Source organism: Mustela lutreola, chromosome 2, assembly GCF_030435805.1.
Source record: "Mustela lutreola isolate mMusLut2 chromosome 2, mMusLut2.pri, whole genome shotgun sequence".
Taxonomy (NCBI): Eukaryota; Metazoa; Chordata; class Mammalia; order Carnivora; family Mustelidae; genus Mustela; species Mustela lutreola.
This window is the reverse complement of record NC_081291.1, coordinates 222,861,161-222,886,152: the sequence shown is the minus strand read 5'-3', so window position 1 is coordinate 222,886,152 and position 24,992 is coordinate 222,861,161. Positions and strand designations below refer to the sequence as shown.

General features: G+C 64.2%; 1 protein-coding gene across 1 annotated transcript; it reads right to left on the bottom strand.

Annotated features, from left to right (window-relative positions):
• Positions 1–1,567: 1,567 nt before the first annotated feature.
• Positions 1,568–23,343, bottom strand: PDXK (pyridoxal kinase). The gene is made up of 11 exons (XM_059164867.1): positions 23,184–23,343; positions 12,389–12,443; positions 8,376–8,480; positions 7,856–7,939; positions 6,875–6,921; positions 6,112–6,197; positions 5,165–5,210; positions 4,119–4,230; positions 3,519–3,655; positions 2,018–2,084; positions 1,568–1,758 (listed from the first exon to the last, which is right to left on the bottom strand). The coding sequence occupies exons 1-11, from the start codon at positions 23,268–23,270 to the stop codon at positions 1,646–1,648; spliced, it is 939 nt and encodes a 312-aa protein (XP_059020850.1). The 5' UTR covers positions 23,271–23,343; the 3' UTR covers positions 1,568–1,645.
• Positions 23,344–24,992: the final 1,649 nt, after the last annotated feature.

The window sequence follows — 24,992 nt, the reverse complement described above, 5'->3', positions numbered from 1 at the left end:
CACACTCAGGATGCTTCCCAGCTTACCCTCGCTCTCGGTATTAAAAAAGAGGGGAAAAAACCTTCCTTTGCTGGCTGGTGGCGTGGCCGTCTCCCCAGCTCTCCTTGGCAGTGACAGGCGGCCAGGCTCTACCCCAGGGCTAAGCGGAGCCCGGTCCTCAGAACCAGGACACAGAACAGGGACACATGCCCTGACCTGTGCCCGCCATGGGAGGCGCGAACCACCGAGCCCGTGCACAGCTGCTGGGCACTGGTGCGCGAGTGAGGACACTCAGGGTGTGAAGGACAGGGAAAAAGAAAAGCGGATAGAACACGGAGGCCAGCTTTCGTTTTGGGGCGTCCTCACTGCAGTGGAGAACACTGCCCCGAGGGGGTGGCAGTGGTTCTGGAGGTCACGGCGAACTGCCGCAGCGGGGGGTGTGGGCCGCAGGACAGGACCTGCCTGTGGGACATGGGCAAGGGGGCTCCCCAGGGCGGGCCTGCCATCTGTCCCCCACCCCCCGATCCTGCAGGCTGTGGGCTCCCAGGAGAGGAGGACCTCTGCACCCCCACACACATAGGGACGGGGGCTCGGGGGCCAAGTGTACGGGACGGGCACACCTCCCTGCTCGCAGCCACACCTGGGAGTCCTCAAAATTCTGGGCCAAGTGGGGCCAGACAGGCCACCCCGGCAGCGGACAACCAGCCTGGTGCCCAGGCCTAGGCTGTGGCCTCCGTAGTGGCTACTGGGAGCCGCTCCTCTGGCACTGTGCCCCAGTCCCTCCCTGGGGTCCAACACCCTCCCCTGCGAGGGCTGGACCCAGCCGCAGCTGGCTCTTCGACCCGCCTCTTGCTTCCCAGCTTCCAGGAGGCAGAGGAGGCACAGGCAAGCAGGGAGGGGCAGGTGTCCCCCTCAGCCCTCCTGTACCCACCTCTGCCCTGGCCCCGTGTGCGACACACCTGTTCCCTGCAACGGGGGCAAACTGTATACTCGACCTGCCGTGTCACTGACTAGGGAACACAACGTCCTAGTGCTCCCACAAGCTGTCCCCAACCCACAGGACCTTTCCTCGTCTCCGTCCTGTCAACCAGCAGGTCCCTGGTCCCATGGATGGGCACGACATGTGCAGGCCACCTGAATGTTCAGGGTCCTGGAACGGTGCCCCCCAGCGGGACTGCACAGTGCCCGTGCGTGCCGGGCCAGCTGGTGTTCAACTGTCTCCATGGGACAACCTTCCCCGGCGACCTCCCCAACAGCGAAGGGACAACCAAGACGTCTGAAGTGGGAGCAGAGAGGGTCGGTCGGAAAGACAACACAGAGATTTAGCAAGACCCTTCCAGGCGCAAATGGTTAAAACCCAAGGGTTCTTCGGGGACACATACAGCCTGGGCTTCCACAGCCCTAGGCTCCTTGGGTCGGGACACATGGCGCCCAGAGCCAGGAGAGCCATGGGGAGCGACATTCCCCAAATTACAGATTTCTGTGATTGCTTTGTTACTCCTGAAAAGCACGACCAGCACGTTTTCACAATTAAGACTGGTGGATACTGGACACTCATGAAAGAAAAAGACCAAGCTTCAGTCACAGCTCTAAGGCAGACGCTACATGTTCACGGGACAAGGGAGACACCACACGCTGTGCATCGGAGGGGGACGGCTCAGGGGCCTCACAGCACCGTGGCCTGGACCACGATCTCTGGGTTCTCGATGTCCTTTTTGCTCTGGACCATCCTCAATTCCAGCTGCGCCGGGCTGGGCTTCAGCCCTCCCACTGCCTGGGCTGCAGGACAAAGCGTCCGTGACAGGGACAGAGCAGAAGCTACCCTGATGTCCCCCCACACCCCACCCGAGCCCTGACAGCCCGTGTCGCCCCGTGGAGCTCCCATCCCGAGCTCGCACCCCACAGGCAGGTCCCTGCCCGAAGAAGGCTGCAGTGACGGCAGGAGCCTGGTGACCCGCCGCCAACACCAGAGGGCGCAGCTGCTGCCCTTCCCGCCCCCTGCCCCTGCTCTCCGCCCGTGGGCCTGGCCGGGGCATACCTTTTGCACATCTGATCGTTCGCTGCAGGACGTGGTGCATGGCAGACACAGTCTTCTCACAGGCCACCTGTGGGCAACGGGGGTGTGGGACACACACACACAGCCCGCGGCTCCCCCACTCCCATGATGCCCGAGCCCGGATGGGGTCTTCCGTGTCCACAAGCGCTGTCTCCACCCCGAGTCCCCAGGGCACCGGCTTTACCATCACACGCTCCCCACCCTGGGATGGGTGATCCCTGGGACAAAGATCCCAGGAGAGCTGGGCAAATGCCACTGCACCCAATGAACTACCTCCCTCTGGCTCCTGTACTCTGGGGAAGGGCAGAGCCTTAGGCCCTGTCAATACTTTCTGGCATGCAGTAGGTGCTTAATACCTGTGCTTCCAGAATGAAGCAGGTGTGAAGAACCCACATGGAAAGGAGCCCACCCCCAAAGCTGGCTAAGGTAATCGCTTGCTGGCAGCTCAAAGTCAAAGACTCAGGGCTTAGCGGGAGCTGGGCACATGAGTGGATACCCTCCTGCCCAATTCCAGGACCCAGGGTGGCGCCGAGCCTGGATTTGGCCTCAGGTGGCCCAGCAGCAAGGCCTCCACTGGGCACTGGCTGGCCAAGGTGCACGTACCAGATGGACCGCCCACGGGGCCAACTGAAACAGCGGGTCTGCGCTCACCCTCGTTCCTGGGTGTGTGGGCGGGGGCACCGGTCAGACACAGCACGCGAGGGCTTCACATCATAGCATCATCCCTGCGCCTTGTAGGCAAGAGGGACTGGGCTCCGCCTAAGCCCCACATTTCAGGACTGGGGCTGACCGGGAAGGTGTGCGCCCCCCAGGGAAGACAGGCCCCTCCCAGCGCCCAGTACAGATCCTGACCCGAAGCTTCCCCATCGTCCGGTGGCCCCCACACAGATGAGGCACTTCCTCTCTCTCAAGCACCCCTCGCTGCTGCCCTCCTGTGCACACTCTGGAGGTGGGGGTCCCGCCGCTGCGCCACAGTAGGCAGACGGGGCCCCAGCGGCCGGGACGACCTCGTGCACACTGGGGCCCGTCCTATCAGGCGAGCAGCAACCACCCCCCTGCCCAGCGGGGCCTGTGCCAAGCGGCTTCACCCCTACACGCTCACACCTGTGGACGTTCACACACAGTGTGGGGAGTGGGGGGCGAGACGGACACACAGACAACTCCCAGCGAGAAAGAGCCTCTTTGCAAGTCTGGCTTCGCAGCCCTGTCCCCGGCCCTCCCAGGGGGCTTCCAGCCTCTGGGTCTATCGAGTGGCTGCGGCCATGGTATTTCAGCGCGAGTGCTGACTGGCTGCTCTCGGGCGAGAGTCTCCTAGTTACACACTCAGTGAGGCCACAATGACCCCTCCCAGGCCCGGCCTGGCTCAGGCCCCGGACCCCGTCTGGCTCAGCACTGCAGCGTGCTGTACGCGGTCCTGCTGTCGAAGCCCCCACAGCGCTAAGACAATCCCTGCTGGGGGCACGGAGGGGTCTGGGCCGCTGACCTTGAGGTTGCTGGGGTGTTTGTGTGTCCATGCCAGGAGCATGGCGGCAAAGAGGTCCCCGGTGCCCACAAAGACCGCGTCGACCTTGTGCATCTCCATGCGGATGCGCTCTGTCACCACGGAGCCGTCAGGGTTCCCTGGAGGAGAAGAGAGCGGCCCATGGGCTCGCAGACCTTGGGTCAGCAGAGGACCAGCCCCTCGGGTCTGGGAACTGGCCGTCCCCCCTGCCCACTCCTCGCCTGCCAGCGTCCCCTCTCAGGGGCTCACTGGGGCAGATGCCCTGTCCCAAGGAAGGTGGTGGTTACTGGAACCCCCAGCAGCATGGAGGGCGCGGGGGGAGCGCAGCTCCTGCGATGGGACACGGGCGGAGCCCGCGGCCAGGGAGCAAGGAGAGTGTCTACGGCCACGGGGACGTGAACTTACTGAAATGGGGGTGTGTGGGGGCGCAGGGGTACGCCCTCCCACAGACACGGAGGGAGCGGCGAGGAGGCCGTGTGCTTTCTGCGGCGGCAAGAGTGAGCCGCAGGGAACCCAAACCCAGGCGCATTCGCACAGTCAGTGAGGGACCCATGAGGCCCCACAGGCCCCCCCAGGACTCACGAATCCTCTGGCTCCCCAGCGCGATCAGGTAGTCACTGCCCCTCGGGGACGGCAGGTTGGAGCTGGTGATGACCACCGTGTCCGGGCCCATGGCGTGCAGCTCGTCCATGACCTGCCAGGGCACAGGGGCGCGTCAGCACAGGTCTCGGGATGAAACACCCAGTGGGTGAACCGGCGGGTCGCGCTCATCTCAGGAAAGGGGGCTCGTCCCCCGGGGGCAGGGGCAGCACGGCTGAGCCGCAGGGACGCCCACCTGCTACGGGTCACTGCAGACCCGGACGGGCTGGGCTCTGTTGCAGGTCCCAGATGTGCCCCCCACCCCCGTGTCAGCGGGCCCCGGATGCGCGCGCCAACACCGTGTGAGGAGTCTCCCGGTGCACACACAGACCCCCGTGCACTCAGACATGACCGCGCCGCATGCATGTGCACACACGGACGCCCCATGTCCGGCCATGCGCACCCTCCTGCTGGCCTCTGCCAACCCCGCCGACGCACACGGGTCCCGGCTCAGGGTGCACAGCGAGCCCACAGGAGACGCTGGGACAGCCGTGCACCACACTGTCTCTCCAGGACAGATGTGCAGACCCCCGGCCTTGGCCTTGGCAGGTCCCAGTCTCCTGCTCTGCAAACTGCGTCGGCGTGGACGCAGCCGAGCACGAGGCTGCCGGCATGGGACTGGCTGCAGTGTGTGGCATCTTTGGTGGGGACAGTGCCATCGAGACAGAGGACGCGCCCACCCCCACAATCACACCCAGAGCGCCCGCCATCGCCCTGATCTCCCAGGACCCCAGAGAGGGTGACTGATCTCGGCCCCTGTGTCTGCGGCTCTATTTGGGCCGCCCCAGGACCCCTGCAGGACCCCCTTGAGCAGAGCCAGCCACGGGGTCGCCCAGGCCCAGACCCACACTGCAACTGCCGTGCCCAACACAAGGGCCGCAGCCCCTGCAGGCCCCCAGGGTGCCCATCGCTCTCGTCCCCAGGGCACTCGGCTGTCTCCTCCCCACCATGCCCGTGCCCCGTCCCAAGCCAGCCTCGGGAGGTCTTACCGACAAGGCTTCTTCCTGACTGTGAATCTTTCTGCCACTCAGTAACCTGCGAACAGGTGGGCACAGGTGACACCCTGCTTCTCTGGGTCCTGCCGGAAACGCCCCGAGAGCTGCGGGGCTGGGTAACGCCTCCCAGCCTGCAGCAGCTCGCGCCTGCTGGCCATCACAGACCCGGCTGCCGCGGCGACGTGGCCAAGGACCCGCTGAGAGTAAAACTTAACCCAGGGACAGCTGCACAGGCCCCTCAGAGGCCCGTGACTGTGACCGACGTCCACGGAAAGTCAAAACGCGGACTGCAAAGGGCAGGTGATTGACACAGCGCCCTCACAGGGACAGGTGGGCCAGGTCGCGCACCCCAGCCCCCGAGCCCCCACCCCCCACTCCTTCAAAGGCAGCCTCACAGACGGGGGAATCCACCAAGCCACACTGTGGCACCGACGAGCGCATGCAGACACCCCACGGCACCAGACCCTGCTCGTTGCCCCCCAGACTGGCTCTTCATCAGGGGCCCCACGATCCGAGAGACGGTCGGAAGCTCACTATCGCGAGGGCCCAACCAGCTCCTTTTAATCCCACCCAGAGACTGGGACGTGGGCTTCCGAGCACCCGGGTGGGTCCCCTTCATCAGCTGGCGAGGGGGGGTCTCCGCCCGGGGCCTGTGTCACCCCCACGGGCCCTCAGCTCCTCCCCTCTCCTGCTGCTTAGGAGCTCAGCTGGGGTCAGCATGATCCCAGGACATGCGGTGAAATGACCGCCCACTCCCATTGGGCTGCGCCCACTCCCATTGGGCTGCGGCGCCCCGGGGGTGAACGGCCCATCCCCCCGCCCTGGCCAGATCTCTGCTCTGCTCTGAGGCCGGGCCGTCCGAGGAGTGGGGGAGGCTTGGCGGCCGGCCCGGCCAGCCCCACGGGGCGGTGTGAAAGCCTCAGTGGCTCCGGGTTACTCACTCAGCCTCAAACTGGTTGGGGGTTATGATGTCTGCGAGCGGCACGACCTTCTCCTTGTAAACCGGAAGGAGGTCCTCGGGCACGTACTGAAGGGGCGGGCGACAAGGCACACAGGCTGATGCACCCAGGAGGGAGCGGGACCAGAGCGTGTTTGCAGAGGAGCCCCCGGTCCTGGTGGGGGCCCACGACAGGGGTGCACAACGGGCTGACCCCTGCCGCCCCTCCCAGCCCAGGTGTCTCGGGGGCCACAGGCTGATTCTTGCCCGCGGGAATCCGCCTTCCTCCCTGGATGGCACCCCCGCCCCTACCCCCCGCCACCGCTCTACATGACACTGAGGGTCGGAAGCCACGGCTGGTCTGCTGTCACACGGTTGGGGGAAGGTATAAAAAGTAGTACTAAGAACACCTATGACACATGGAAGTTATAGGAAATTCAAATTCCAGTGTCCACATGTGAGCTTCTGCTGGGAGATGGCCGTGTCTGTTCCTTTGCAAAATGTGGCTTTTTCTTGAAAATTTTACTTTTAAGTCATCTCTACACCCAACATGGGGCTCGAACTCACGACCCTGAGATCAAGGGCCGTACACGCCCCCAGCTGAGCCTGCCGGAGGCCAGCGGCTTTCTCACGCGGCGGGGACGTAGGGCCACAGAGATCTGCTCTCTAGTCCTTCACGGGAAACCCCGTCCGCCCACCCCTGCTTCGGGCAGGACGACTCGGCCGCGTGCAGGGCCCGGGGTGGCCCCAGGCGTGCGAGGACTAACCATGGAGCCTTGGCCGTTCCATTCGTCGCCCATCACCGGGTCGCACACTGTGGAGACACAGAGGGCATCCGTCAGCAGAACAGCTTACCCGGAGGATGAGGGCCCTCACGTTCCCTTCCGTGTGCAATTTCACGTATGCAGCCGACAGCCCGGAGCGCACGGCCTCCTTCCTTCGCTCGCCCTGTCACCGGGCACCGTGTGTTTGGTCGTCCCAGACGATGGCGTGCTCGGGTTTGTCTGACCCTCACTGTGCCTTTCCCGAGACGGGACGTGGAGCAGCACCCCACTCGTCTGCACCCGCATGCCGGGAAGGCCCTGTCTCCGTGACGGAACTGACAAGACGAGAAAGGTGTTGCACGGTGTGGGCCCCCCAAACCCGGCTCCTGCTCCCCTGGACACGTCCCCACGTCAGGGCACTAGATGCCCTCCCAGATACAGGAAGTGTCCCACACATGGCAGGACCCTGCAGAGCCTGGGCTGTGCTTGTCTGAATGCCAGGGCGGGAGAGCGGCCCAGATCGTCCACGTCCCTTGCAGCAGAGGCCTCTGGTTGGCGGACACCCTAGGAGCTGGTGTGGCGGCCTGGGGCTAGGGACTGGCCGGCTGGCATGTGCCTCAGCCTCGCCCCATGTCCACCCTCACGAGACAGACCCACCGGGACACCCATACCCTCTGCTGTCCTCTCTAGGCCTGACAGTGGCTACATGCACCCCAACCACGTCCGGCCCCTCCAGCCCTCACGCGCGGACAGATTAGTGCCCATCTGTCACCCACTTCCCACAACTGTCCTCACACAGACGAAGACGTTCTGAACCCTTTCCAGAGCCCTGAAGGCACGCGCCCCTGCACGCCCAGCACGTTCCGAGCTTACAGGCCGGGGGAGGTGGACAGGAAAGGAGGGGCGCCAGGAGGAGGCCGAGCCCCCGTCCAAGGGCCGCAGGTGCGACCCGCGGGTTGGAGGAGGTGCCGGCCCAGCACGTACCGTACACCAGCTTGGAGTTCTGCTTCTTCAGCTCCCGTACAATGTCCACCACCGAGGCCAGGAAAGACTTGTCCCTCGTGTAACCTTTGGGAGGGAAACCCGGGCCACGCAGAAGGGTCACGTCAACCGCCCGGGACCGAGGCAACAGAGCACCCTCAAAACCATTCTGCTTCACGGAACGGCGAGCGGGGCTCAGACCAACAACGTCTGCGGTCCCTAAGGGGACACCGGGCATTTCCCCAAAGAAAAGCCAAGGGCTACATGAATGGAACAGGCCAAGAGTGAGAGGTGGACAGGAACACGCCCCCGTCGCGTTTCCCGAGTTCGAGAATAAGCACGTCGCGCCTAATGACGCCGGTAAATGGAAACAGGTCCTTCACCGTAAACTTGACTAAGGAACCAATGCGGGGCTGGGGGGCAGGACGCGACAGACCTGGCGTCTGCACCCCGCCCTCCCCAACACCCTGCGGTCCTGCTGCGGGGGACCGGCAGTCACCAGGACGGCGGATCGGGGACTCACCTGTGAGCACGTAGTCATACTTGTTCACGCCGTTCAGCTGCAGACCCTCGTAGAGCTCGTGGAGCTCATCAGAGTTCAGCACTTGACCCTTCCAGTGTGCGTAGCCTGTGGGGACAGAGCGACATTCAGCCCTTTTACTGAGTCGCAGGAGGTCCCCTAGCAAACTGCTAGGTCTGGGGGTGGTCTCGGGGGGACCCCAGCATACTGTGGCTATCCTTAACCCCTAGGAATGTCTCTCCAACCCTTGAGCTCCCAAAGCCTCCCTCCTCCAAAGCACATCACCCTCTCTCCCCCCAGTGGGGTCTCTGAGACTGGCAGCACCAGCAGCCTTGCGGGGTGGGGGGCGGTGTGTGCCATCTGAAATGCAGATTCTCAGGCCTGGGCCCCGCCAGTGAGCCCGTGTTTGTGGGGAGGCTGGCACTCGGTTTAGGAAGGCCCCGGCTGATCCTTACCCACAGCAAACGTGAGAAACCTGGACCCAGAGGAGGAGCCACCAAAGCAGGCCCCAGGAGCCCCATCTGGCCTCCAGGCTGAGTGAGTTTTTGTGTTTTCACATGGTTGGGGGAGAAAAAATAATTTAGACGTGTGAGAATTCCGTGAAACTCCGCTTTCAGTGTGTGTTTGTAAACCTCCAGTTCTGCCGGGCCTCCGAGCCCCATCCCTTACACGCGGTCTCCGGCTGCTTTCACGGGGTGAGGGCACCGAAGGGGCCAAGCCTGGTTACTCACCCCCGTGCCAGCCCTACTCCCCAAAACCTGCTCACCCAGGACCGAGCTTCCCTGGCCTCAAGCCATGGCCAGTTCTTTTCCTTTTTTTTAAGATTTTATGTATTTGACAGAAAGCGAGCACACAAGCAGGGGGAGGGGCAGAGGCAGAGGGAGAAGCAGGCTCCCCGCTGAGCAGGGAGCCCAGTGCAGGGCTGGACCCCAGGACCTCAAGATAACCACCTGAGCTGAAGGCAGACGCTTCACCGATGGAAACCCAGGCGCCCCCGGGAGCACCACTCGGAAGAGCCGTGCCCCGTAAACCCATGCCCATCAACAAACGGACACAGGAGGCAAGTGCGGTCCGCCCCCACCGGGATGGACTGTCACCAACCACACACAGGAGTGATGCACAGGCACACACGACCACGAGGGCGAGCCTGGAAGACATGCAGGTCAGCAGAAGACGCCACTTAAGGTCGGCTGTCATGTGATCGTTTCTCTGGAATCTTCAGAGCCGCAGATGGAGGTGAGCAGTCCAGCGCCCAGGAGGAGGGCCAGGGGGAGGTTGGGGAGCTGCTGTGCTGCGGGTTCTAGCAGGGCAGGGAAGACGCCCCCCCCGTGGGTGTGCGGGCAACCTGCAGTGCCACGCTTGACCACGTGAACCCGCTTGACGGCACAGAAATATGCTAAGAAAGAGGCTGTTTACAAACACTGGGGTTTGTGCCTGGGAGAGTGGGCGGGTGGCAGCTTGCGGCGTACGTGGGGACAGAGCCGCTGGCAGCGCCTCTCCACCGGCCCGACCCTGGGACACAAGCAGTGTGGGCAGCCGTGTTCACAGGCCTCGGCAGTGACCAGGAGCTCTCTGGGGCCCCATGTGTGAGCCACAGACCTGCTTGTCGAGCAGGGAGCCGACGGCACGGGGTGATGTCCCGGCTGGTCATGCATGGGGCGAGCCGAGCACCGAGTGCACAGTAGGACTGACGGTGGAGAGGGCACCACAGCGAGGCCCGCCGGACAGCGGGAGCAGCGCGGTGCTGGGCTAGGACACTTGTGGACGGGGATGGGTGGTGCGGTGACTCCCCCGGGACACAGTACCTGCTCGCCGGGAGTGCCTCGGTTCTCCTTACAGAGAGGCAACGGGGAGCCTGAGGGGTGTGGTAGGTGAAGCATGGTTGTGGTCGTGGTTGCGGCTCAGATCATGATCTCAAGGTCGTGAGATCGAGTCCCGCGTTGGGCTCTGTGCTCAGTGGGGGGTCTGCTTGGGATTCTTTCCCACCCTCTGCCTCTGCTCACTCTCAACTTAATAAAATCTTCTTTAAAAATTTTTTTAAAACTTTAAATAAAAAGGTAAAATGGGAGCACCCAGGGGGTTCGGTCAGTTGAGAATCCAACTCTTGATTTCAGCTCAGGTCATGGTCTGGGTTGGGAGCTCGGACTCCGGGCTGGGCTCTGTGCGCAGCAGGGAGTCTGCTTGTCACTCGCTCTGCCCCTCCCCTGCTCAGCTCTCCCTCACATGCATACATAAAATCTTCAAAAAAATAAGGAGCGCCTGGATGCTCTGTGGGTTGAGCCTCTGCCTTCAGCTCGGGTCATGATCTCAGGGTCCTGGGATCGAGTCCCACATCGGGCTCTCTGTTCGGCAGGGAGCCTGCTTCCCCCTCTCTCTCTGCCTGCCTCTCTGCCTGCTTGTGATCTCTGTCAAATAAATAAATAAAATCTTAAAAAAAAAACAAACAAGATCCTCTCTCCTCGCCTGCTGCCCCGCCCCCGACTCTGCACACACCCCTTCATCATCTTTTAACGAAGAGAGAGAGAGAGAAGGGGAGGGGAACAAAGGACCCGCAATATTTCCGGGTCCGAAGCCTCGGACTGAACCCCTGGGACTTGGGATCCAGCTGCAGAGACCACCCTGTCGAGTCCAAGCTGGGGGTGCTTCGGGTCCCTGCTGCCCGGGAGCTGCCCGACAGGTCCCCTCACCAGGCGGGTCTGCCCAGCACCTGGAGGCCGGAGTGGGGGCCCTGCCACAAGCCCCTGCACCTGCGGGTCCACGCACTCGGGGTCTGTCTTTCACCCCCCTTCTTGGGCGGGGCAGAGGCCCCTCGTGATGGTCAGTCCAGCCCCGAGGAGGTTCTGGGAGCCCACGAGGCAGCGCGCTACCGAAGGCCCCAGAAACCCCTCCCGCACCCGGGGATCTGGGCAGAAGCGGCGGAGTCTTGGCTTCTACCGAACTGAGGCTAATTATGGTGCCGTGCGATGTTCAGCAACGAATTTAATTCCAGCACCGAGGGGCTCAGCCAGTCTGGCTCCTTTAGACAGAAAGGCAGGTGGTTAAACAGCCAGGAGAGCCTGTGGGACCCGGGGAAGTTATTTCACAGCACTCGGAATGCGCGGCAAAGCGAGTTAGGGAAGGGCTTTCTGCGAGAACTTTCTTCTGAGTCCCAAACATCTTCCCCTCCGTCCACAGCTCACGGCACCCCGTCCCTTCTGCGAGAAACTGCACCAGGAGCGGCACAGCCCATCTTTCCTGGCGTGTGGGCCGGGCCGAGGCACCCACCCGCATACCAGTAGGCACTCTGCCAGCCTGAATCTAGAAGGTTCTTGCCGCGGGTTCCATCTGGGTTCAGAGTCACTGCAGGAGGGGCGATGCTGGGATGTTTCCAGGAGGGCAGTGGCCTCACGCCCCCGCCTCTACGGCACCGTGGGGTCACACGGCAGGTGGCCCCTGGGGCCATGGGGTCAGCCGATGGGGGAGCGGGCTCAGGAACCTTGTCCCCACGACCCGGGGCCTCTCCGAGGGCAGTGTCCCTTACGTGTCCTTGCGTTAGCAGTTCTGTTTCAAAGCCTCTGTGCACAGGAGTCGCTGTGCCCCCTGCACTCAGACAGGTGGCACCACACGAGTTCCCAAGGTGCTGATTTCAAACAGAGAAAATCTGGATCCACTCCACACCCCCCAGGGGCACGTGCATACATGGGGTCCTGCTCAGGGCCTGCGGTTGCACCCAGAAGAGGGCTCGGCCCCGCAGCTAGAACAGGTCCCCATCTCACAGAGGAGACCGGGGTGCCAGGAGGCTCCCCCAACCTGCCCTGGGGCACTTAGCTTCAAGCAGCCAGGCCAAGACTCAAATGCGGCACCTGCACCCAAGGCCAGGCTACACCCCAGCCCCCTGCACCCCGCATGTGCTGGGTGGCCCCCCCACTCCAGCTCCTGACCGTCAGGCGAGGGGTGGGGTCCCCAGATTTCTCATGGCCCTTTCCTGTGTCCCCCTCTCCCCACTTTCGGTGACTCTCAGGCCAACAGCGCCTTACCTGTGTGGTTGGAAAATTGGACGGAGTTCAGCGCATCAACCTCGAATCCCAAAACCTACAAGACAAAAAAGGACCGGCTGTGAGAGAGCCAGGGTGCTGGGGGCAGGCAGGAGGCTCCCTGGAGCTGGGTTCAACACGTGGACTTGGGGGCCATGTGTGTTGGCAAGGGGCCGCAGCCAGGAGTACGCGGGGCACCACCACTTGGAGCGCTCAGTCTCTGGAAATCCTGCAGAGTAAAAATGCCCGAAAAGTGCACGACAGCGTGGCGTCCGTCTCCAGACACGGCAAGAGGGTTGTGAGGTCCTTTTTGTTTCAGGGATGTGGATTTGAGGTCACCGCGCCTCTCGGGGGGCAGTGCCCAGGGCTCCCCACTGCACAGCACAGCTGGCTGCTCCGTCCTCAGGAGCCCAGCTCTCACGGGCAGGGCCACCCGCTGCGAGGGGGCACCTCGGGGCCAGGGGCCGGCCGCGTGCCCACGACACACGGGACAGGTTACCGCACACAGGCTCCAGGTGCCACGGAGTGAGAAAGGAAGTTTGTACAAAGCAAAAGCTCCTTCTTCAACCAAGGGGAAGAAAGGTTACGTCCAAAACGGCCTAGATGCCTCCCCAAGCCACTGTGGGGCTGGCGAAGCGGCCAGGCCAGGGCGATCTTCCCTGGGGCTCACGCTTCCCGTTTCTGCGCATGCAACAGGCAGGCACGGACTCGCTCAGGGAACAAGAGGCAGGCACGAGCCACACTGTCCTCTGTGGGGCCCTTCCCACAGCCCACAGCCCACAGCCATCAGCGCGGGTGGGTGTCGGGACATGGCTCGGCCCAGCCCTCGGCCGTCGTGTCCTATGCCGGCCCCATGACCTCCTGCGCCTGATCTTCTGGCTGACCGTGCTGGCATCGCTGCTGAAGACCCCGGCCCAGGGCCCTGCTGCACGGACCCCGACCGCTCTCGGGGCAGCCCTGCGTCCCTCCTCGTCCCTCCGCAGAGTCAGCTCCCGAGGAAGTCTTGCCCGGTGCGGCACAAAGGCCTCTGGGGCTCGCGGTGAGGGTAAAGCCCCGAGGTGAGGCCCCGACACCCAGGACGGAACCGAAGCCTAACGAGCGTGAGTAGCGCACCAGGGCCCGTCCGTGACCTCCAGACCCGTGGGAACCAGGCAGGCCCCCAGCGGGACCTGGGGTGGGGCCCCGGGTCCATCGGCACGGGGAGCCTCGCTCGGGTCTTCCTTCTCCCCCCACCTCGGTGTGAATGATGCGGCGGGGAGGGCGTGTCAGGCTCACACTCGGGCTCCAACCACAACCTGTCTGGGGGCCACTTCATGCCCAAACGGGCTCACAGCCAGCCCTGACCTTGGAGCCACGTGACCCCATGTCAGGACAGCTGTTTAATTCGGATTCTGCTTCTGTTCAGAGCGGGCCAGGGCCCTGGTGCCAGCACTGTGGGAGGACCCACAGCCGGGACAGGGACGGACCTCACCGGGCCAGAGCAGGAAAACCACGCCCCCCTCCGCGGGGACACAAGCGTCTTGCCTGGAAACCCAGAGGCACGCGCTTACCCAGCAGCGGCACCTGTCTCCCCGTCTCTGCCTGCTTCCTGTCACCCCCGCCGGGTCCTGCCCGGGCCAACAACGTGACCTCTCCAAGTCTCTGTATCACCCTTTCCTGGGGAAGCACAGCCTTCCTCGACCCTCTCTGTCCCTGCGCACAGCTCCCTCGGGGGTGGCACAACGCCTGAGCCAGCGGCCTGTACCTGCCTGCACGAGGCCACGGAGGGGCGGGGCCTGTCAGCCTGGAAGGACCCTGCTCCCCCCCAGCAGTGCTCCCGGCTACATCACACCCAACCCCTGCGGCCCCAAGGCTCCTCCGCCAAGCCAGCCCCCAGCCCTCCAGAACCCAGTGCAGCACCCCCCCTGCCCCCTCCCACCCTGGCTGGGTCTCAGTTCACGTTTAGGGCCGAGGGCGCCCATAGACTGCCGGAGTCCCCGACCACACAAGCCACACACAGGCAGAGGGACCCCGGGGAGGCACCAAGAGAAGGGCCAAGGCAGCCACCCTGAGGGAATGTGTGCCATCCAAGCCCCCTGACCCCAGCGGCTGATGGTGGGGGCGGAGGTAACCCCCGGGAAGGCGGCCTGGGAACGTTAACACCCCCGTGAACTGAGTGCGCGGGTTCATCGGGTTCACGGGCCTGCTGACCTTTGGATTTTCTCCCTCTCCAACCCCAGAAAAACAAGAACAAAGGAGCCTTTTATGACACTGGTCCACAAGGACAGGACGGGGGACCCAGTGGGTGAGAGATTTCCACAAATCTGGAGACGCACAGATACTCCACGGGGACCTCAGCTCCCGCAGAGGGCCGCATGGGGTGGGTCGGCGTCCCGTGGGATGCGGCGGCGGAGGAGACAGCGGGACGGTGCACAGATGAAGGAGACAGACTGGAGGGTCTGGGGGAGACACATGGAGAGGAGACCCCACGGGCTGCGGGTGGCCGGTCTCTGGCCGTCCCCTCTCTCTCCTGCACACCAGGGACTTCCCGGCCTCTTCTCCTACTCACCCAACACCGCCCGCCCGCCTCCAGGCCTCCCCCGAACCTTCAGAGACGGGCTGCACTGCTCTGGTGCTCTGGAGCGGCCTCGGGCAGCCGCGGGGGCGAGGGGACATCTGGGTGCTGCTCCCACTCCCGCTGCCCGGGAAGGATCCACGGTCAAGCTCCCCTTGTGCTCGCCCACCGAGCCACACACCTGTGACCTGGGTCTACCGCGCCTCTCTGAAATATGTAAGCATTTGAGTGGGTGTTACCAGAACTCGAAGAAAGAAAATATGACCCAGGGGCCCCGTGAAACTCCACAGTTGACACTGGCCCTTGGCCAGAGTGCCCGCTCGACAAGCAGCCTCCCGGCCTGCCGGCGCGGCTTCAGATCCCACAGAATTCTCGTCACGGCGACAGACACAGCTCTGAACTGGCCACGACACAAATCCCGAGAACCTGCCAACTACCCGCTCACTGCTGCCGGCTGTGCAGATAATTAATCCCCTGAAGCCAAAACACGATGGGAGAATGAAGTCCCTACTTCACGCTTCAGGACCAGGGCCTGCTTTTCCACGTCATGAGCAGCACCAGGGTGCCTGGGTGGCTCAGTGGGTTAAGCCACTGCCTTCGGCTCAGATCATGATCTCAGGGTCTTGGGACCGAGTCCCGCATCAGGCTCTCTGTTCATTGGGGAGCCTGCTTCCTCCTCTCTCTCTCTGCCTACTTGTGATCTCTCTCTGTCAAATAAATAAATAGAATCTTAAAAAAAAAAAAAAAAAAAAAAAGAGCAGCACCAGACACGGCTTCTTACTCAGTGCACATGCTGTGCCCAGGGCATGTACCACTGCAGGTATGCCACTGCGCAGGCGCGGGCCGACCACGGAGCAAGGACAGTCCAGGGGGCGTGCACCCATGCAGAGCCCGTCCTCACATGCTCCTGGAGGCCGGCGCCCCTCTTGGCTTCCCGCGCAGCTGCTTAGGGAAGGTGGCAGGTGTGGCCGCGCTCGGAAGGCAGGTTTCCCGTACTTTCTGAGAGCAGGCGGCCCTTGGATACTGGGTGGAAGCCGGTGCGGCCGAAAGCGAAGGGCACCCTATGCTTCCCACAAACTCGTGCAGCTCAATGAGGCTCAGACAAGCGGCCTGCACGAGTGCCAGTGGTTTTTCCGGGAAACATCCTCCGCGGGTTTCCAGAGTTAGCGGAAACGGGCCCCCATGGAAGCCGTCTGTGAAAGGGAAGCGGTGACTGTGAGGTCAGGACAGCGGGGGACAGTGGTCCCCGGTTAACACCTAGTAAATCCTCTCACTCAGGTCCCCACTCCGGGGCTGGACCTCACTGCACCTGCCACCTCTCCTGCAGCCCCTGCGGAGCCAGATACGGGTCGATACTTGGTCCAGGAGTCCGGGCCGTGTCTGGACACCCTGGGAGCCCCTGGATCCCCCCACCCCCTGGCCACGCTCCCCACCTGCTCTGTGTGCGGCCCACACCCAAATTCCAGCCCTGGACAAACTTCACGTGAGTCTTGTTTGGTGGGAGGAGTCCCTTGTGCCCCATGGGCTCTGCAGAGGGACAGGACCAACCCCCCACTGCTCCGGGACAGCCCTGCCTGTGTGCGTGTTCTGTGCGAGTCACATGGTTCCAAAGTGGGCCTGAGAGCCCACGGCCCCTGGGGACACCCAGCACAGGTGCATGTGAGTGCAGGTGGCACCTCGGACGGGGGTCTGTGGCCCCAGCGAGGTCACCCAGGTAAGGCCACCCTCCCTGCAGGCGCGAGGCAGAAGGGCAGAGGGGTGAGAGGTCCCAGCGCCAGCCGCCTCGGGCCAGGTGCTGAGCAGAGCAGCTGTGTGAGGCCGTCTGGTGTGGGACTGTTGCAAAGGCCGGAGTGACAGAACCCACAGGAGTTACATGAGTAACGAATGTAACACCCGCCCAACCTCAGCCCTCCCTATGACTTCACCGCCTCTCACCACGAGCGCCACTCCCTGGCCTAGTGGCTGGACTAGGGCAGGATCCCACATAACGCAGGCCACAGCGGCCACACCTCTTCCACCCACACAGACCGTGTGCGGTCACCATGGCAACGGGCACACGTACTGGAACCAGCCACCACCCCTCACTTTTTATAACCTCTACCAGCACACCAGCAGCACGCAATCAAAAGATGCAAAAGACCCTTTGAGAAAGAGAAAGAGAAAGCCTGGCCACAGGAGAGGGACCCCCGCACCCCCAGAGTCCCCTCCTCCCAGCACTGCCCAGCTGGTGGCCACCAGCCCCCATGGGAGGCCAGAAGCCCTGGCCTTCCCGCGTCCACCATCCCGTGTGCCTCGGGACGATGGCTGGCGTGGCCAAAGCCCACAGCCTGGGCTCCACCAGCAAACCCGCTCCCATCTCAGAAAAACCCCAGGGGCCTCGGCCAAGCAGACCCCACAACAAAGCCCGCTCCCTCATCACGCAGCTGCAGAAAGCTGGCAGCTCCTGGACCACAGAACCATGGCCACGCTGCGGTGGCAAGCATCTCAGGCTCAAGCAAGCCACTGAGGTTCTCGGCCAGCCCCAACTGGAGGCATTTCTGGAGAGGTGCCAGGGCTGGGCACCCGCAGAAGGGCCCCTCCACCTGCCAGAGGCTGGGGGTGCGGCCGTGTGCATGGAAGCAGCCCATGTCCTGCTTAGAGAAGGCCGAGGGGCTCCCCCCTCCCATGCCTCCAGTGAGCTCTCCATGTGCAGGGGTGGGGGGGCGGGACATCTGCAGTGACTCCTCGGGGGAGGGGGCTTTCAGATGCTCCGTCACAGCCGTGCAGCCACCAGCAGTGAGCAAGGACAGCTGGGGTGCCGGCAGGACACCAAGCCCCACGTCCTGACCCGCACAGGGGCCACGCTGTGCCCAGATGCAGAGCCGGGGCCCTTCCTGAGGGCAGCTGCACATCGGGGGGGCCCTGGGCGGGTGACGCACGCTCTCCGCGGCCGGAGCCCCCTCTGTGCTGCAGCTTCAACCCACTCTGCTGACAGCCAACAAGACACGGTCATTAACGCAGCAGCTCGTGGGCGGGTGTGCGGAGCACTCCCAGCCGCGGAAGAGGGAGGCTCTGGAAAATTCCAGCGTGGCTCCCCCACCCTGCCCAGACCACCCCGGTCCCTCTGCGGGAGGGGGTCATTGTCTTCAAGAATCCTCTCTACGGCTTGTTTTGCAAGATCTGTTGCCGCTGCTGCAGGAAGTCAGAAATAGGAAAGAAGGGAGGCCAGAGTGTCACGTGACCACTGGCCCCCGTCGGGGTCGGCCTTGGGACTGAGAGCCCGGGCCCGGCCCACACCCTGGGACTACTCGGCCTGGCGGTTCGGCTCGACCCTGGTCCACTGTCCTCCGACAGGCGCTCCTGCTGGAAACCGCCCTGCAGCCGGCCCTCAGTCCCGTGGCCATCCCTGCCCATGTGCGTGCACCCCTCCGCCTCGGCCATCACAGCCCTGGACCCCCGAGACCCCTGCCCTGCTCCCAGCAGACCCCACGCCCCGATTTCCGGGCTCCCTGCGCTCGCGGCCAGGACCACGGCCCCCTGCCAGGCCCCGCACACCGTCCCTGTGCCAGCGGTTGGCTTCTGCTGGGGGCCGGGCTGCGCTACAAATCCCCAGGTCGGGGGGCCTCACCCTGAGTTCCCAGCAGCACCCTGGGTCTGGACGGGGAATAGGGCAGCTGCTCTGGGAGGGCAGCAGGAGAGGCACTGCCCCCCTGGCCAGCCACGGGATGCTATATGGGGCTGCCTCCTTGCTTCCTGAAACCCCGTCACTGGTTCTGTTCCTCGGTGTCACTTGTCCACACCGCTGTGTGCTCACAACCGGCTGGTTCTAGGTTGGCGTCCCACATCAGCGTACCCCGGGGACGACCAAGCCCACGAGCCACAAAGCCCATGGCCCCTGCGTCATGTAAGCTCCTGTGCACGGACGTACCCGCCCTGCCCAGATGGCGTGGACCGCGCCACCCCAGACCCCATGAGGCCCGGTCACTCAAACAGAAGCCAGAGCCCCACTCGGAGCACAGCACACACGCACGCCCACTACTCATCACACACACGCGCACACACGCCCACACACTCATCACATGTGGGCACACGCACACATGCACACAGACACGGTGAGGAAAAGATCAGAAAATGGGACCAATTGCGTTCTGGCTTCCTCCATGACAAACAAAGAGGGGGAACAGAAACCTCAGTCCCAAACCAAGAAGCCGGTTAGGGGATCAAGAAATTGAGCAATTCTGGACCTTCCTGGAGGAACCGCAAAGTGACTCAGGCTGCCGACACACACACATTCCGATCAGCCGGGACCTGCGGAGGCTGGGGAGGCTGGGAAACGGGAATCACCACAGGAGGCAGGGTGTGAAGCACGCAGGGCTATGTGTCCTGGGGCACGAGGAAACATTCCAGAACATGCCTGGACCTGCTCCAGACCCAGCATGCCGCCTCCGAGGAAGTGGATGTCCATGCCGGGCAGGAGGCTGCTGCGCTCCCTCATGTCAGCGGTCTGGCACCGCTGGCCACTCCGCGCATCACCGGGAACAACGTCAGGGCGAAAACCCCGTCTTTTTAAGGATGACCTTCTTCCGGAATCTTCCAAGTGCGGTTCTGCTGCAGAAGGCCCTTCTAGCCTCGGGATGCTTGGGAAAAGAACGGAAAGATCTGCCTCTCAGCAAGGTCCCATGGAGGCTCCAGGGGATCCTGAAGGTGAAACGCTGTCCCCACACCGTCACGAAGACCCAGACACGGGATTCAATGGGCATGAGGCGAAGGCGCACCTCAGATACTCTGAGCTACTGGAGGGGACGCTCCAAGGCTGCGCCTCTCCGCTGTGAGCCCGCAGCGACATCGCCACCGCAGCACAGAGGTCATCCCCGACCAAGGCACGGAAGGCCCCTCCCCCGGAGCCCCCGGAGCCCTCCGCAGGCGTGCCGTCCCGCCACCACCAGGACTTCAGCTTCTGGCCCCCAGCAGGGTGAGAGAATCTCTGTGGTTTTAATGCCGCCATCTGCAGCGCTGGAGAGAGTGGCCCCAGGACACTGACACGACCCCAACCCCCGCAGGTCTGCTGTACCCTCACCGCTATAGCCCAGGAGCAGGTGGTGTGGCTACCTGGGGGGTTCTGGGCGCTCCCCTCTCCCCGGGGGGTGCCGCTGACACACAGGCAGCCGGCTCAGAGGGACGGCACCTCCCTGCTCGGGGGAGCTTCCAGTGTCCAATTCCCGAGAGGAGGCCGTCCCACTGGCCTCTGGTGCCAGAGGCTCGCTTCATCTCCTGTCCCCCATCCCCCCCACCGCTCTCTCCAGGCCCCAGGATCGAAGGCCGGAGCAGCAGGAAGGCCGAGCCACGCACAGAGAGGCGTCCCCCAAGCCCTAGACTTGTCAGCCGCCTCTCCACCGCCAGGGCCATGCGGGCCGCGAGCCCGCCCTTCCTGTCCTCACTCTGCAAACATGGCATCACCCGCCCGACCCTCTCATTTCTCTGTTGCTGGTCTCTAGAACATACTTTGGACTCAGCCCAAAAGCCAAACTCAAAACCAGGGTCAAGGTTCTGCTCCTCTCTCTTTGGTCTGACCCCTTTCTCTGCCCAGGGAGGGTGGCTGCTCACGGGCCGTGCCTGAGGTGGCGAGCGGTGTGCTTTGGGGTTAGGGTTAGGGTGGGAAAGGCTCGGCCCGCGGTACCCAGTCCCTAAGCCTGAGATCCCGAGACAAAGGGACAGCGGGCCAGTCCCCACAGGGGCTTCTTCAGAGCCCGGCTTCTGCTGCCCCTCCTAAGTTCTCTTCCCACACTCAGCTGCGTGCACAAGCATGCCTTTGTCTAGCTCTACGGATCGATGACCCTGAGAATGTATCCCGCACTGAGCACAACTCTGGGTGCTCAGGGATGCCTCCCCCCCGACCCCCTGCTGGAAAGTGCAAGTGTGGGGGCCCCAAGCCTATCCCAGGCCCTGTCCAGCCCAGCCCATCCTGTGCTGAGGCTACTCTGAGGTCAGTTGGCGGCCATCCCCACCCTCTCCCTACTTGGCTCTGCTCCAGCGGTAACCAGACTGGGGGGGGTCCGGGGGGGTAGCAAAACGCCCGTAAGGGTTTGATCCTCCCAGAGCTAAGGAACACAGGCCAAAGCAAGCACTTGCAGGCCGACAGGAAATCGCAGTGTGCGTGCAGTGAACTAAGAAACTTCTGGAAATTGTTCTTTTTATGGGCCGAACGTGTTCCCCAAATTCCTATGCTGAAACCCTGGTCTTCAGCAATTCAGAATGTAACTGTGTCTGGAGACAGAATCTTTAAAGCGGTACTTAAAGCAGAACGGGGTCATCAGGGTCGCGGCAGTGCACTCTGACCCACGTCCCCAGGTGAGGAGACAGACGCGCACAGAGGAACCAGGTGACCCCACCATCCACATGCAGACGCCGCTCGGGGATGGCAGCCGTGGTGAAACCTCCAGAACTGAGACCACAGACGCTATAGCTTGAGCCGCCCGAACACACGGACACTGCCCTGTCTGGGGTCCAGCTCAGCGGGGAGCATGTTTGGAGGACCACCATCCCTGGCGTTCCCCTCCTCAGCCCTCTCCATCTCCCAATACTGTATCTTATTTCGGTAATCAGCAGGAAGAGGAGGAAATTAGGGCAAAAGACACACACAGGTAAGAACTGAAAAGCCAACCCACATCCCCTCCTGGTAGAGGTCGCGGCCTCCAGGAGATGGCGCAGGCAAACTTGTGTGCCAACCCTGTCCGGTCCTCCTGCATGCGCCCCGGGCACGCTGGCCCACCTCATTCAGTAGCCAGCACCTCCAAGGGATGTTCACATGCCCCAACTCTTCGGGCCCTAAAACCACCCAGGAGCAGGCATCATGCCCATTCTACAGATGAAGCAACTGAGCTCAGAGTGGAAGAGCGCCTCCTGCCTTCGGAGACCCCAGCCATACGCCTCCTGGGCCTCACCACCCTAGAAGGAAGTGCTGGGATGGGTCATCTCAGAAGCAGAGCCCCTCCAGCCCCCCGGCAGGTGGGAAGGAGGTAACAGGACCACCACGCTCGCCCCAGCCTATGTCCCACGGCCCTGGCACACGGGCGAGGATGCCGGGCAGGAGAGAAACCCCAGGTAAGAACCGCAGCTCTGACCCTAAGAGGCGCCTCGCTGTGGAAGTTCAGAACACAGGCCTGGAAGGAATAAGGGCGCCATTATGGGGGTGCCCAGGTGAGCCGAGGAGGGGAACGGTTTGCCTGGTGCAGGGAGAAACGGGAGTGTGTGTGGCTGGACAGTGAGGAGGGACTAGGCACAGGGCACAGGGAAGCCAGCAGGGGCCCCGCACACCTCTGCCAAGGGCAGCTCCCACGACTCCTTGGCCAAGAAGAGAGAGGACTGCTCCTCTGACAGGGACAGCAGGCTGACGCTGTTCTCAAGAGCCCTTCCTGGTCCCGCCTTTCGGGGGGGGGGGCTGCTGCACAGACCCTGCACCTTTGTCCCAAGCACAGGACCACCCCAGGGAGTGTGTCCACACCATCCACCCAGAAGCAGAGCTCCCCCTTCTCCAAGGACTGAGGGGCATGCAGGGGCCCAGCCACACTTGCTTCTTGCCCTGGGGTTGCGGGCCAGGGACAAGAGGCCAAGGCGGGCAGTCCAGGAGAGCCACGACCTTGCTGTGACCACCCAGCACTCCTGCTGGGCAAACAGGCAGGGGCGTGCCCCTACCCTGGTACTGCCTCTGGGCTGGCATGAAACCCCACGGCATCCAGGCCTCCTCCTGCCCCTCGCCTGGCCACCCACCCTTGGGGGCTGCAGCACGAAGCAGTGGGCTCCTGGCCTGGGAGACCCCCCAAGGACAAGCCCGAGCGGCGGGAGTAAGCCCAGCAGGAAGTCGAGGCTCTACAACATTTGAGAAGCGGCTTCGGAAGCCCAAGGGCAGGGGCCCGGTTCTGCGTCCGGGTCTCCGCGGCGCCGACACCTGCCGAGAGGCCTTCGCAGCCCCGCCCGCCGCCCCGGACCACGTCCCGGAAGAGTCCCCGGAGGTGGGACCCACCGCGGCCGGCGGGAGCCGGACTCCACCGGCTGGCTCGGCGTCCCCGGCGGGTGCGCGGCCAGCCCCCGCCCGGGGCAGGGTCAGGAGCCCGCCCCCCCCCCCCCGCCCCGTCCCCGGGGAGCCGCAGCCGGCGGGGGCGCGGGCGGCCACTGCGCCACGGCTCCCGCGGGGCCCGACGCTGGGCGGAGGAGCGCGGGCCGGGCGGCCGGGCCAAGGTCGGGGGCTCGGGGTCCGGCGGCGCCTACCTGCAGCGGGAACGTGGCCGCCCGGTTGCCCACGTAGCCGCGGACGACGTGGCTCTGGATGGAGAGCACCCGGCACTCCGCCTCCATGCCGGGCCCGCCGCGGCCGCGCGCGTGTCCGCCGCCCGCGGGGCTCGGCTCGGCTCGGCTCGGGGCAGGCGCTCGGCTCGGCGCGGGCCGCCTCCGTGACCTCAGCGCGGCCGGGAGGCGCGGGTCCCGCTCGGCGCGGGGGCGGGCGGGGCGGGCGGAGGGGCGGGGCTTCCTCGGTCCCCGCCCCCGCCGCGCGCCCGCCCCGCCCCGCCCCCTGCGCGCGCCCCTCCTCCCCGCGCGCCCGCCCGCCCCCGCCCCCAACCCCCCTGCGCCGCGCCGGGGCGCCGTCCTCCCCGCCACCACGCCGCCCCTCGGGGAAGCCCCGGCCGGCGCCCGCCCTGCTCTCCCGGGGCGCCCGTCTGGGGGCCGCCCCTCACCCCCGCAGCGGCCTGGCGGCGAACCTCTCCGCGGTGCCAGGTCACCCTTGGGGACCCCCAGCCGCGGGCACGTGGCCGACCCTCCCGTGGCAGGACGCCGGGGCAGGCCACGCACGCACCCCCGCGCGCCCCGTCTCTGCCTTCGGAGCCCGCCGCTGCGAGTCCCTTCCCGCTGCCCGCGGTCACTACCCGTCCTTCGCCTCCCACGCCCACCTCCGCAGGCCCGGGGCGTGCCCAGGCCCCCATCGCGTGAGGCTCCCGCGCTGCCCCCGGGGGCTTCACGCTATAGGACTGGGTGATGGGGGTCCTTGGAACCCGTCTGTCCTGGGGGCAAGACCGATGCGGGCGGCAGGCGCTGGCCCAGGCGGGAAGGAGAGCAGGGCCTCAGGGTCCAGCTTCTCGAGAGCAGGGACATCCTGACTAATGCTAACGGCGACATGGAGCGCCTACTGTGTGCTAAGCCTACGGCCGCATGAACATGTTTAAGCTCCCCAAGGCCCGATGGGGCCGACTTCCCAGAGGAGGAAGCAGGAAGAGAAACCCGGCCCTGGGGCCTGCCGGGACCAGACGTTCCAGCCGCCGTCCTCACCGCCTGCTCTCCGTGCTCCTCCCTGAGTTCAGCCACCCTTGGCTCTCAGGACGCCTCCTGACTCTCTGCCACAGACCTCACCCCTCCCCACCTTGATCTCTCACCTCCCACCCCTCTGCTTTTCTGGACAAACCTCCTGAGCACCACCCCCCACCTTCAGCCCAGGTAAACCCAGAGCACTTAGGGGGGAAGAGGCTGACAGGCCTCCGGGACCCCAGGCTCTAGTACGCTTCTCCTTGACAGAGGGCCCAGGTTGAGGTCAAAACCCTGGGCATGACATTTTGGTGAGTTCGCTTTTCACTTGGCTTTGGAAAGGTCCTCACTCCCAGGGCACCCATGGACATCAGGCTAGTCACGGGAGAGTCCCCTGGAGAAGCTGGGAAACCGAGTCTGGCCCCAGGGGCACCTTTCCAGCTGCAGGTGCTTCGGAGATCACTCAGGTGGGGCAGATAAGGGAATGTCGGTATTTCGTGAGCACAGTTCCTGCTAGTGATTTGTCCTCAAACAAACCTCTTTCCTGGGGACAGATAGTGCAGACCTTGCGAAACCCCAGTCTGCTGAAAAGATCCTCAGTGTCCAGGCCAGCCAGGTGATAGGTGGGGCGTCTCACCACTGTGTCGGGGTGGGGGAGGGGTGCTGAGCCCCACCCCCACTCCCACCCGGTCCTTCCAAGGCAGACCTGCCCTTCCTGGGAGAGGACACAGAGCCTGTCCTGGAGGCTTGCTCTGAGCTGATTAGGAAGAGGCAGCTGATTGC

What these genes read in the sequence shown, in the direction of transcription:
- PDXK (XM_059164867.1), bottom strand. Translation starts at nt 23,270, where the DNA reads ATGGAGGCGGAGTGCCGGGTGCTCTCCATCCAGAGCCACGTCGTCCGC. An exon ending in CGGCCACGTTCCCGCTGCAG is followed by an intron (nt 12,444 to 23,183) that starts GTAGGCGCCGCC and finishes TTTGTCTTGTAG; the next exon opens with GTTTTGGGATTCGAGGTTGA. An exon ending in AACACCCCAGCAACCTCAAG is followed by an intron (nt 2,085 to 3,518) that starts GTCAGCGGCCCA and finishes CGTTGCCCACAG; the next exon opens with GTGGCCTGTGAGAAGACTGT.